A 12257-nucleotide genomic window follows, 5' to 3' on the forward strand; every position below is an offset into this window, starting at 1 on the left:
CCATTACGGCTCTAGACAACATACTGGGACTGTCTATACTGTGAGTAACATCCTCCATTACGGCTCTAGACAACATACTGGGACTGTCTATACTGTGAGTAACATCCTCCATTACGGCTCTAGACAACATACTGGGACTGTCTATACTGTAACATCCTCCATTACGGCTCTAGACAACATACTGGGACTGTCTATACTGTGAGTAACATCCTCCATTACGGCTCTAGACAACATACTGGGACTGTCTATACTGTAACATCCTCCATTATGGTTCTTGACTGGGCCGGTCTATACTGTAACATCCTCCATTATGGTTCTTGACTGGGCCGGTCTATACTGTAACATCCTCCATCATGGTTCTTGACTGGGCCGGTCTATACTGTAACATCCTCCATTATGGTTCTTGACTGGGCCGGTCTATACTGTAACGTCCTCCATGGTTCTTGACTGGGCCGGTCTATACTGTAACATCCTCCATTATGGTTCTTGACTGGGCCGGTCTATACTGTAACATCCTCCATTATGGTTCTTGACTGGGCCGGTCTATACTGTCCTCCATACTGTAACATCCTCCATTATGGTTCTTGACTGGGCCGGTCTATACTGTAACATCCTCCATTATGGTTCTTGACTGGGCCGGTCTATACTGTAACATCCTCCATCATGGTTCTTGACTGGGCCGGTCTATACTGTAACATCCTCCATTATGGTTCTTGACTGGGCCGGTCTATACTGTAACATCCTCCATTATGGTTCTTGACTGGGCCGGTCTATACTGTAACATCCTCCATTATGGTTCTTGACTGGGCCGGTCTATACTGTAACATCCTCCATTATGGTTCTTGACTGGGCCCTATACTGTAACATCCTCCATTATGGTTCTTGACTGTCTAGGAGAACAGAGGCCCTATACTGGCCCAACATCAGAGGCTCCATCTGGTTCTTGAGAACAGAGGCCCTGTAATGGCATCTGGCCCATCTGTAACATCCTCCATTATGGTTCTCTGACTGGGGAGAACAGAGGCCCTGTAATGGCATCATCTGTCTAGGAGAACCGAGGAGCTGTAATGGCCACTGGCCCATCTGTCTAGGAGAACAGAGGCCCTGTAATGGCATCTGGCCCATCTGTCTATGAGAACAGAGGCCCTGTAATGGCATCTGGCCCATCTGTCTAGGAGAACAGAGGCCCTGTAATGGCATCTGGCCCATCTGTCTAGGAGAACAGAGGCCCTGTAATGGCATCTGGCCCATCTGTCTAGGAGAACAGAGGCCCTGTAATGGCATCTGGCCCATCTGTCTAGGAGAACAGAGGCCCTGTAATGGCATCTGGCCCATCTGTCTAGGAGAACAGAGGCCCTGTAATGGCATCTGGCCCATCTGTCTAGGAGAACAGAGGCCCTGTAATGGCATCTGGCCCATCTGTCTAGGAGAACAGAGGCCCTGTAATGGCATCTGGCCCATCTGTCTAGGAGAACAGAGGCCCTGTAATGGCATCTGGCCCATCTGTCTAGGAGAACAGAGGCCCTGTAATGGCCCATCTGTCTAGCCCCTGTAATGGCTGTCTAGGAGAACAGAGGCCCTGTAGGATGGCCCTGTAATGGCCCATCTGTCTAGCAGAGGCCCTGTAATGGCATCTGTCTGTTAAATAAGGAGAACAGAGGCCCTGTAATGGCATCTGGCCCATCTGTCTAGGAGAACAGAGGCCCTGTAATGGCCCATCTGTCTAGGAGAACAGAGGCCCTGTAATGGCCCATCTGTCTAGGAGAACAGAGGCCCTGTAATGGCCCATCTGTCTAGGAGAACAGAGGCCCTGTAATGGCCCATCTGTCTAGGAGAACAGAGGCCCTGTAATGGCCCATCTGTCTAGGAGAACAGAGGCCCTGTAATGGCCCATCTGTCTAGGAGAACAGAGGCCCTGTAATGGCCCATCTGTCTAGGAGAACAGAGGCCCTGTAATGGCCCATCTGTCTAGGAGAACAGAGGCCCTGTAATGGCCCATCTGTCTAGGAGAACAGAGGCCCTGTAATGGCCCATCTGTCTAGGAGAACAGAGGCCCTGTAATGGCCCATCTGTCTAGGAGAACAGAGGCCCTGTAATGGCCCATCTGTCTAGGAGAACAGAGGCCCTGTAATGGCCCATCTGGAGAACAGAGGCCCTGTAATGGCCCATCTGTCTAGGAGAACAGAGGCCCTGTAATGGCCCATCTGTCTAGGAGAACAGAGGCCCTGTAATGGCCCATCTGTCTAGGAGAACAGAGGCCCTGTAATGGCCAATCTGTCTAGGAGAACAGAGGCCCTGTAATGGCCCATCTGTCTAGGAGAACAGAGGCCCTGTAATGGCCCATCTGTCTAGGAGAACAGAGGCCCTGTAATGGCCCATCTGTCTAGGAGAACAGAGGCCCTGTAATGGCCCATCTGTCTAGGAGAACAGAGGCCCTGTAATGGCCCATCTGTCTAGGAGAACAGAGGCCCTGTAATGGCCCATCTGTCTAGGAGAACAGAGGCCCTGTAATGGCCCATCTGTCTAGGAGAACAGGGGCCCTGTAATGGCCACTGGCCCATCGGTGAACTGACTCTTGAATAACCCTGGTTTAAGGGTTTCACTGGGTTGTTGTTAGTGATTCATGTGTAACCCTCTCTCTGTTTCTCCCTCCGTGCTTCCTCTCCTTGTCTCCCTCCCTCCGTCCTTCCTCTCTCCTTTCCTCGCTCCCTCAGGTCTGTTCTGGCCGGAAGACGGACTAACAAAGAGGAATCGCAGAAACATCTGAACATTGTGAAAAACAGGTGAGAGAACAGAACTCTGTGTAGGACTGGGGACAGTGGACCTACTATGATCAGTGTCGCCGAGCCCTGTACTGAGGGATAAGCCCCTCAATAGATGCACTTATGTCACCCAAAATACTGGATTATTTTCATATACAGGACCAGTCAAAAGATTGAAACTCCAAGGTGGTGTGTCATCTTTATTTGTACTATTTTCAACATTGTAGAATAACAGTGAAGACATCAAACTATGAAATAACACATATGGAGTCATGTAGTAACCAGAAAAGTATTAAACAAATCAAAATCGATTTTATATTTGAGATTCTTCCATGTAGCCACCCTTTGCCTTGATTACAGCGTTGGACACTCTTGGCATTCTCTCATCCAGCTTCACCTGTAATGCTTTTCCAACAGTCTTGAAGGAGTTCCCACATATGCTGAGCACTTGTTGACTGCTTTTCCTTCACTCTGCGGTCCAACTCATCCCAAACCATCTCAATTGGGTTGAGGTCGGGTGATTGTGGAGGCCAGGTTATCTGATGCAGCACTACATTACTCTACTTCTTGGTCAAATAGTCCTTACACAGCCTGGAGGTGTGTTTTAGGTCATTGTCCTGTTGAGAAACGAATGAAAGTCCCACTAAGCGCAAACCAGATGGGATGGTTTATTGCTGCAGTATGCTGTGGTAGCCATGCTAGTTAAGTATGACTTGAATTCAAAATAAATCACGGACAGTGTCACCAGCAAAGCGCCATCACACCTCCTCCTCCATGCTTCACGGTGGGAACCACACACCACCACACCTCCTCCTCCATGCTTCACGGTGGGAAACGCACATGTGGAGATCATCCGTTCACCTACTCTGCATCTCACAAAGACACGAACGGTTGGAACCAAAAATCTCTTAATTTGGACTCATCAGACCAAAGGACAGATTTCCTTCGGTCTTATGTCCATTGCTCGTGTTTCGGTGTCCTTTAGTAGTGGTTTCTGTGCAGCAACAGTCTTCTCTGAACAAATCGTTTTATGTCACATGCGCCGAATACAACAGGTGTACAACACAGGCTGGTCGGTGTGCTGGGTTACACAGGCTAGTCGGTGTGCTGGGGTACGCAGGCTAGTCGGTGTGCTGGGGTACGCGGGCTAGTCGGCGTGCTGGGGTACGCGGGCTGGTCGGCGTGCTGGGGTACGCGGGCTGGTCGGCGTGCTGGGGTACGCGGGCTGGTCGGCGTGCTGGGGTACGCGGGCTGGTCGGCGTGCTGGGGTACGCGGGCTGGTCGGCGCGCTGGGGTACGCGGGCTGGTCGGCGCGCTGGAGTACGCGGGCTGGTCGGCGCGCTGGGGTACGCGGGCTGGTCGGCGCGCTGGGTTACGCGGGCTGGTCGGCGCGCTGGGTTACGCGGGCTGGTCGGCGCGCTGGGTTACGCGGGCTGGTCGGCGCGCTGGGTTACGCGGGCTGGTCGGCGCGCGGGGGTACGCGGGCTGGTCGGCGCGCGGGGGTACGCGGGCTGGTCGGCGCGCTGGGATGTACGCGGGCTGGTCGGCGCTGGGGATGCGGGCTGGTCGGCGCGCTGGGGTACGCGGGCTGGTCGGCCCGCTGGGATACGCGGGCTGGTCGGCGCGCTGGGGTACGCGGGCTGGTCGGCCCGCTGGGATACGCGGGCTGGTCGGCCCGCTGGGGTACGCGGGCTGGTCGACGCGCTGGGGTACGCGGGCTGGTCGGCGGGCTGGGGTACGCGGGCTGGTCGGCGCGCTGGGGTACGCGGGCTGGTCGGCGCGCTGGGGTTCGCGGGCTGGTCGGCGCGCTGGGGTACAGTCTGTGACGTGGATGGCTTGAGTCTGACATTTTTTGGGGGCCTTCCTCTGACACCGCCTGGTATGGAGGTCCTGGATGTCAGGAAGCTTGGCCCCGGTGATGTCCTGGGCCGTAAGCACTACCCTCTCTATAGCGCCTCACGGTCAGATGCGGCGCAGCTGTCCTACCAGGCGGTGATGCAACCGGTCAGGATGCTCTCGACGGTGCAACTGTAGAACGATTTGAGCATCATGCAACATATTTTCAGTCTCCTGTAGGGGAAAAGGTGACGTCGTGCCCTCTTCACGACTGTCTTGGTGTGTTTGGACCATGATAGGTCGTTGGTGATGTGGACGACAAGGAACTTGACCCGCTCCACTACAGTCCTGTCGATGTTAATGGGGGCCCTCTTTTCAGTCCCGTCGATGTTAATGGGGCCTGTTCAGCCCTGTTGATGTTAATGGGGGCCTGTTGATGTTAATGGGGGCCCTCTGTTCAGTCCTGTTGATGTTAATGGGGGCCCTCTGTTCAGTCCTGTTGAAGTTAATGGGGGCCCTCTGTTCAGTCCTGTTGATGTTAATGGGGGCCTGTTGATGTTAATGGGGGCCTGTTGATGTTAATGGGGGCCTGTTGATGTTAATGGGGGCCCTCTGTTCAGTCCTGTTGATGTTAATGGGGGCCTGTTGATGTTAATGGGGGCCCTCTGTTCAGTCCTGTTGATGTTAATGGGGGCCTGTTGATGTTAATGGGGGCCCTCTGTTCAGCCCTGTTGATGTTAATGGGGGCCCTCTGTTCAGTCCTGTTGATGTTAATGGGGGCCCTCTGTTCAGCCCTGTTGATGTTAATGGGGGCCCTCTGTTCAGTCCTGTTGATGTTAATGGGGGCCTGTTGATGTTAATGGGGGCCCTCTGTTCAGTCCTGTTGATGTTAATGGGGGCCCTCTGTTCAGTCCTGTTGATGTTAATGGGGGCCTGTTGATGTTAATGGGGGCCCTCTGTTCAGCCCTGTTGATGTTAATGGGGGCCCTCTGTTCAGCCCTGTTGATGTTAATGGGGGCCCTCTGTTCAGCCCTGTTGATGTTAATGGGGGCCTGTTGATGTTAATGGGGGCCCTCTGTTCAGCCCTGTTGATGTTAATGGGGGCCCTCTGTTCAGTCCTGTTGATGTTAATGGGGGCCTGTTGATGTTAATGGGGGCCTGTTGATGTTAATGGGGGCCCTCTGTCCAGCCCTGTTGATGTTAATGGGGGCCCTCTGTTCAGCCCTGTTGATGTTAATGGGGGCCCTCTGTTCAGCCCTGTTGATGTTAATGGGGGCCCTCTGTTCAGCCCTGTTGATGTTAATGGGGGCCCTCTTGTTCAGTCCTGTTGATGTTAATGGGGGCCTGTTGATGTTAATGGGGGCCCTCTGTTCAGCCCTGTTGATGTTAATGGGGGCCCTCTGTTCAGCCCTGTTGATGTTAATGGGGGCCCTCTGTTCAGCCCTGTTGATGTTAATGGGGGCCCTCTGTTCAGTCCTGTTGATGTTAATGGGGGCCCTCTGTTCAGCCCTGTTGATGTTAATGGGGGCCTGTTGATGTTAATGGGGGCCCTCTGTTCAGCCCTGTTGATGTTAATGGGGGTTCAGCCTGTTGATGTTAATGGGGGCCTCTGTTCAGCCCTGTTGATGTTAATGGGGGCCCTCTGTTCAGCCCTGTTGATGTTAATGGGGGCCCTCTGTTCAGCCCTGTTGATGTTAATGGGGGCCTGTTGATGTTAATGGGGGCCCTCTGTTCAGTCCTGTTGATGTTAATGGGGGCCTGTTGATGTTAATGGGGGCCCTCTGTTCAGCCCTGTTGATGTTAATGGGGGCCTGTTGATGTTAATGGGGGCCCTCTGTTCAGTCCTGTTGATGTTAATGGGGGCCTCTGTTCAGTCCTGTTGATGTTAATGGGGGCCTGTTGATGTTAATGGGGGCCCTCTGTTCAGCCCTGTTGATGTTAATGGGGGCCCTCTGTTCAGCCCTGTTGATGTTAATGGGGGCCTGTTGATGTTAATGGGGGCCTGTTGATGTTAATGGGGGCCTGTTGATGTTAATGGGGGCCTGTTGATGTTAATGGGGGCCCTCTGTTCAGCCCTGTTGATGTTAATGGGGGCCTGTTGATGTTAATGGGGGCCCTCTGTTCAGTCCTGTTGATGTTAATGGGGGCCTGTTGATGTTAATGGGGGCCCTCTGTTCAGCCCTGTTGATGTTAATGGGGGCCCTCTGTTCAGCCCTGTTGATGTTAATGGGGGCCCTCTGTTCAGTCCTGTTGATGTTAATGGGGGCCTGTTGATATTAAAGGGGGCCTGTTGATGTTAGTGGGGGCCCTCTGTTCAGTCCTGTTGATGTTAATGGGGGCCCTCTGTTCAGCCCTCTCTTCCTGCAGTCCACGATCAGCTCCTTTGTCTTGCTCACATTGAGAGGTTGTTGTCCTGGCAACACACGGCCAGGTCTGTGACCTCCTCCCTGTTGAGGATCAGCGTGGCAGGTAGCCTAGTGGTTAGAGGGTTGGGCCAGTAACCAAGAGGTTGTTGTCCTGGCACCTCACGGCCAGGTCTGTGACCTCCTCCCTGTTGAGGGGCCTTAATGTTGAGGATCAGTGTGGCAGATGGGGTACTTGGTACTCTGAATACTTTCTGAATGCTCTGTGTATGTATATGTGTTGAGCCTACTGCAAGATGTCTTTCTTGGCTAACCACGCTGACTGCATTCTGGTTCCAGGTTCCTGTCTAAACTGGCTCAACTGTCAGTCCCAATTCAGAAACAGGAAATGAGTCATTCTTCCCGTCAACACCAGGAAGAGACTAGGAAGTCAGCTGTTGGCAAGAAGATCCTCAACAAGCTGGTGGTGAGACACTGGAAGGGGTGTGTGTGTGTGTTTAAATATGTGTGTGTGTGTGGTTGTCGTCTGATGTTGCTCCTGTGTGTCCAGGCGCAGCTGGGTGCTGTGGTGGGCTCTCTAGAATAGCTAGAGAAGGAGTGTGTGTGTGGTTATCTCGTCTGATGTTGCTCCTGTGTGTCCAGGCGCAGCTGGGTGCTGTGGTGGGCTCTCTAGAACAGCTAGAGAAGGAGTGTGTGTGTGGTTATCTCGTCTGATGTTGCTCCTGTGTGTCAGCAGGTAAGCCAGACCTGGGTACAAATACTACTTCAAATATCTCATAGGCCGTTCTAGAGAAGCTGGGTGTTCTGTGGTTATCTCGTCTGATGTTGCTCCTGTGTGTCCAGGCGCAGCTGGGTGCTGTGGTGGGCTCTCTAGAACAGCTAGAGAAGGAGAGAGACTCCCAGCACCAGTGTTTTAACCTCCCACAACTACTGGAGCAGCAGGAGGAGAGGAATCAGCAGGTAAGCCAGACCTGGGTACAAATACTACTTCAAATATCTCATAGGCCGTTCTGTAGTCCTTCCCCACAGCTGGGTCGTTCTGTAGTCCTTCCCCACAGCTGGGTCGTTCTGTAGTCCTTTCCCACAGCTGGGTCGTTCTGTAGGCCTTTCCCACAGCTGGGTCGTTCTGTAGGCCTTTCCCACAGCTGGGTCGTTCTGTAGAGGCCTTTCCCACAGCTGGGTCGTTCTGTAGGCCTTTCCCACAGCTGGGCCATTCTGTAGAGGCCTTTCCCACAGCTGGGCCGTTCTGTAGAGGCCTTTCCCACAGCTGGGTCGTTCTGTAGTCCTTTCCCACAGCTGGGTCGTTCTGTAGGCCTTTCCCACAGCTGGGCCGTTCTGTTCTGTAGAGGCCTTTCCCACAGCTGGGCCGTTCTGTAGGCCTTTCCCACAGCTGGGCCGTTCTGTAGAGGCCTTTCCCACAGCTGGGCCGTTCTGTAGAGGCCTTTCCCACAGCTGGGCCGTTCTGTTCTTTCCCACAGCTGGGCCTTCTGTCCTTTCCCACAGCTGGGCCGTTCTGTAGGCCTTTCCCACAGCTGGGTCGTTCTGTTCTGTAGAGGCCTTTCCCACAGCTGGGCCGTTCTGTTCTGTAGGCCTTTCCCACAGCTGGGCTGTTCTGTATGCCTCCCTCCGCGCTTCTCAGAAGGCTTCACTCCCTCCGCAGAGCTTCTCAGAAGGCCTACAATTGGTTTTGTAATAGAAGCACTAGAAAATAGGAACTAAGCCCATATTTGGGTATCTGGTCTGAGCATAGGCCTCTGGTCATTGTGACATTCATTGTTGGTTCTTTCATTGATACTGCAATATTTTCCCCAGGGCCCAAAAGCTCTGGTCAAAGGCTAATACACTATATAGGGAACAGGCCCTGGTCTAATGCACTATATGGGGAACAGGCCCTGGTCTAATGTACTATATAGGGAACAGGCCCTGGTCTAATACACTATGTAGGGAACAGGCCCTGGTCTAATACACTATATGGGGAACAGGCCCTGGTCTAATGCACTTTATGGGGAACAGGCCCTGGTCTAATACACTATATGGGGAACAGGCCCTGGTCTAATACACTATATGGGGAACAGGCCCTGGTCTAATACACTATATGGGGAACAGGCCCTGGTCTAATACACTATATAGGGAACAGGCCCTGGTCTAATACACTATATGGGGAACAGGCCCTGGTCTAATGCACTATATGGGAACAGGCCCTGTTCTAATACACTATATGGGGAACAGGCCCTGGTCTAATACACTATATGGGGAACAGGCCCTGGTCTAATACACTATATGGGGAACAGGCCCTGGTCTAATGCACTATATGGGGAACAGGCCCTGGTCTAATACACTATATGGGAACAGGCCCTGGTCTAATACACTATATGGGGAACAGGCCCTGGTCTAATACACTATATAGGGAACAGGCCCTGGTCTAATGCACTATATAGGGAACAGGCCCTGGTCTAATGCACTATATAGGGAATAGGCCCTGGTCTAATACACTATATGGGGAACAGGCCCTGGTCTAATACACTATATAGGGAACAGGCCCTGGTCTAATACACTATATAGGGAACAGGCCCTGGTCTAATGCACTATATAGGGAACAGGCCCTGGTCTAATGCACTATATAGGGAACAGGCCCTGGTCTAATACACTATATGGGGAACAGGCCCTGGTCTAATACACTATATGGGGAACAGGCCCTGGTCTAATACACTATATGGGGAACAGGCCCTGGTCTAATACACTATATGGGGCCCTGGTCTAATACACTATATAGGGAACAGGCCCTGGTCTAATACACTATATAGGGAACAGGCCCTGGTCTAACACAGGCCCTATATGGGGAACAGGCCCTGGTCTAATACACTATATGGGAACAGGCCCTGGTCTAATGCACTATATGGGGAACAGGCCCTGGTCTAATGCACTATATGGGCCCTGGTCTAACAGGCCCTGGTCTAATACACACTATAATACTATATAGGGAACAGGCCCTGGTCTAATGCACTATATAGGGAACAGGCCCAGGTCTAATACACTATATAGGGAACAGGCCCAGGTCTAATGCACTATATAGGGAACAGGCCCTGGTCTAATGCACTATATAGGGAACAGGCCCTGGTCTAATGCACTATATAGGGAACAGGCCCTGGTCTAATGCACTATATAGGGAACAGGCCCTGGTCTAATACACTATATGGGGAACAGGCCCTGGTCTAATACACTATATGGGGAACAGGCCCTGGTCTAATACACTATATGGGGAACAGGCCCTGGTCTAATACACTATATGGGGAACAGGCCCTGGTCTAATACACTATATAGGGAACAGGCCCTGGTCTAATACACTATATAGGGAACAGGCCCTGGTCTAATACACTATATAGGGAACAGGCCCTGGTCTAATACACTATATAGGGAACAGGCCCTGGTCTAATACACTATATAGGGAACAGGCCCTGGTCTAATGCACTATATAGGGGCCCTGGTCTAATACAGGCCCTGGTCTAATGCACTATATAGGGAAGGCCCTGGTCTAATACACTGGGGAATAGGCCCTGGTCTAATGTACTATAGGGAACAGGCCCTGGTCTAATACACTATATGGTCTAATACACTATATAGGAACAGGCCCTGGTCTAATACACTATATAGGGAACAGGCCCTGGTCTAATACACTATATGGGGAACAGGCCCTGGTCTAATACACTATATAGGGAACAGGCCCTGGTCTAATACACTATATAGGGAACAGGCCCTGGTCTAATACACTATATAGGGAACAGGCCCTGGTCTAATACACTATATAGGGAACAGGCCCTGGTCTAATACACTATATAGGGAACAGGCCCTGGTCTAATACACTATATAGGGAATAGGCCCTGGTCTAATACACTATATAGGGAACAGGCCCAGGTCAAAGGTCATTTCAGTCTTCTGTTTGTGCTTCTGTTTATGTCTCCTTCTCCCTCTTCTCTTCCCTCTCCTCCCCCCTACTCTCTCCTCTCCTCTCTCCTCCCCCCTACTCTCTCCTCTCTCCTCCCCCCTACTCCCTCCTCTCCTCCCTCCTCTCCTCCCCCTCCCCCTACTCTCTCTCTCTCCTCCTCCCTCCTCTCCACCCCCCTACTCTCTCCTCTCCTCCCCCCCCCTCCTCTCCTCCCCCTACTCTCTCCTCTCCTCTCTCCTCCCCCCCCCTACTCTCTCCTCTCTCCTCCCCCCCCTACTCTCTCCTCTCTCCTCCCCCTACTCCCTCCTCTCCTCCCTCCTCTCCTCCCCCCCTCTCTCCCCCTACTCTCTCCTCCCCCTCCTCTCCTCCCCCTACTCTCTCTCCTCCCCCTACTCTCTCCTCTCCTCCCCCCCCTACTCTCTCCTCTCCTCCCCCTCTCTCTCCCCCCTCCCCCTACTCTCCTCCCCCCCCCTCTCTCTCCTCCCCTCTCCTCTCCTCTCTCCTCCCCCCCCTCCTCCCTCCTCTCCTCCCCCCTCCCTCCCCCCCTACTCTCCTCCCCCCCCTACTCTCCTCCCCCTACTCCTCCCCCTACTCCCCCCCCCCCTACTCTCCCCCCCCCTACTCTCTCTCTCTCCTCTCCTCCCCCCTCCTCTTCTCCATGTTGTTTCAGATCCTCCAGTTGTCAGAACAAGGAGTCCTGCGTCTCCCCCCTGTACCTCAGCGCAAAGACAGACCCTTACAGGTCAGCGAGCAAGCTAACACACACACACACACACACACACACACACACACACACACACACACACACACACACACACACACACACACACACACACACACACACACACACACACACACACACACACACGCAAGGTTTCCATGCATGTTGTTAACCATGAACAGTTCTAGTGACAGCCTCAGGTTTTCATAGCTGTGGTTTTATTGCAGCTGTGATCTGAGTTCTGTGGAAGAGGAAGTGGCACATCTACGACATTCTGCTGACTCTTTCAGGGAAGATTGTTTTCCATTTAAGACCACTCAGAACAACCTGGAGGTCTATGACAGAAACACTACCGGTTAAGTTTGGGATCACTTAGAAATGTTTTTGAAAGAAAACCACTTTACCCCTCCATTAAAATAACATCAAGTTGATCAGAAATACAGTGTAGACATTGTTAATGTTGTAAATGACTATTGTAGCTGGAAAAGGCTGATTTTAAATGGAATATCTACATAGGCGTACAGAGGCCCATTATCAGCATCCATGTGTTCAATGGGCACGTTGGCTGTGTTCCAATGGGCCCACAGTCACTCCTGTGTTAATGCTTGTGTTAAATCCAAGTACAGAGGCCC

At 52.5% G+C, this 12257-nt stretch overlaps 1 protein-coding gene across 1 annotated transcript in view; it reads left to right on the forward strand.

Annotated features, from left to right (window-relative positions):
- The window catches only part of LOC124028566 (centromere protein Q-like), a gene marked incomplete at its 3' end in the record, with an annotated part of 12529 nt that extends 883 nt beyond the window's left edge, over positions 1–11646 (forward strand). Inside the window, exons 3-7 of the mRNA XM_046340609.1 lie at positions 1–40; positions 2715–2783; positions 7301–7427; positions 7805–7921; positions 11575–11646. The exon at positions 1–40 is cut by the window's left edge and continues 133 nt beyond it. Coding sequence (XP_046196565.1) covers positions 1–40; positions 2715–2783; positions 7301–7427; positions 7805–7921; positions 11575–11646 — 425 coding nt within the window. The remainder of the gene's footprint in view (positions 41–2714; positions 2784–7300; positions 7428–7804; positions 7922–11574) is intronic.
- Between the last annotated feature and the right edge of the window lie 611 nt (positions 11647–12257).

This window comes from Oncorhynchus gorbuscha, unplaced genomic scaffold, assembly GCF_021184085.1.
Source record: "Oncorhynchus gorbuscha isolate QuinsamMale2020 ecotype Even-year unplaced genomic scaffold, OgorEven_v1.0 Un_scaffold_4448, whole genome shotgun sequence".
Classification (NCBI taxonomy): Eukaryota; Metazoa; Chordata; class Actinopteri; order Salmoniformes; family Salmonidae; genus Oncorhynchus; species Oncorhynchus gorbuscha.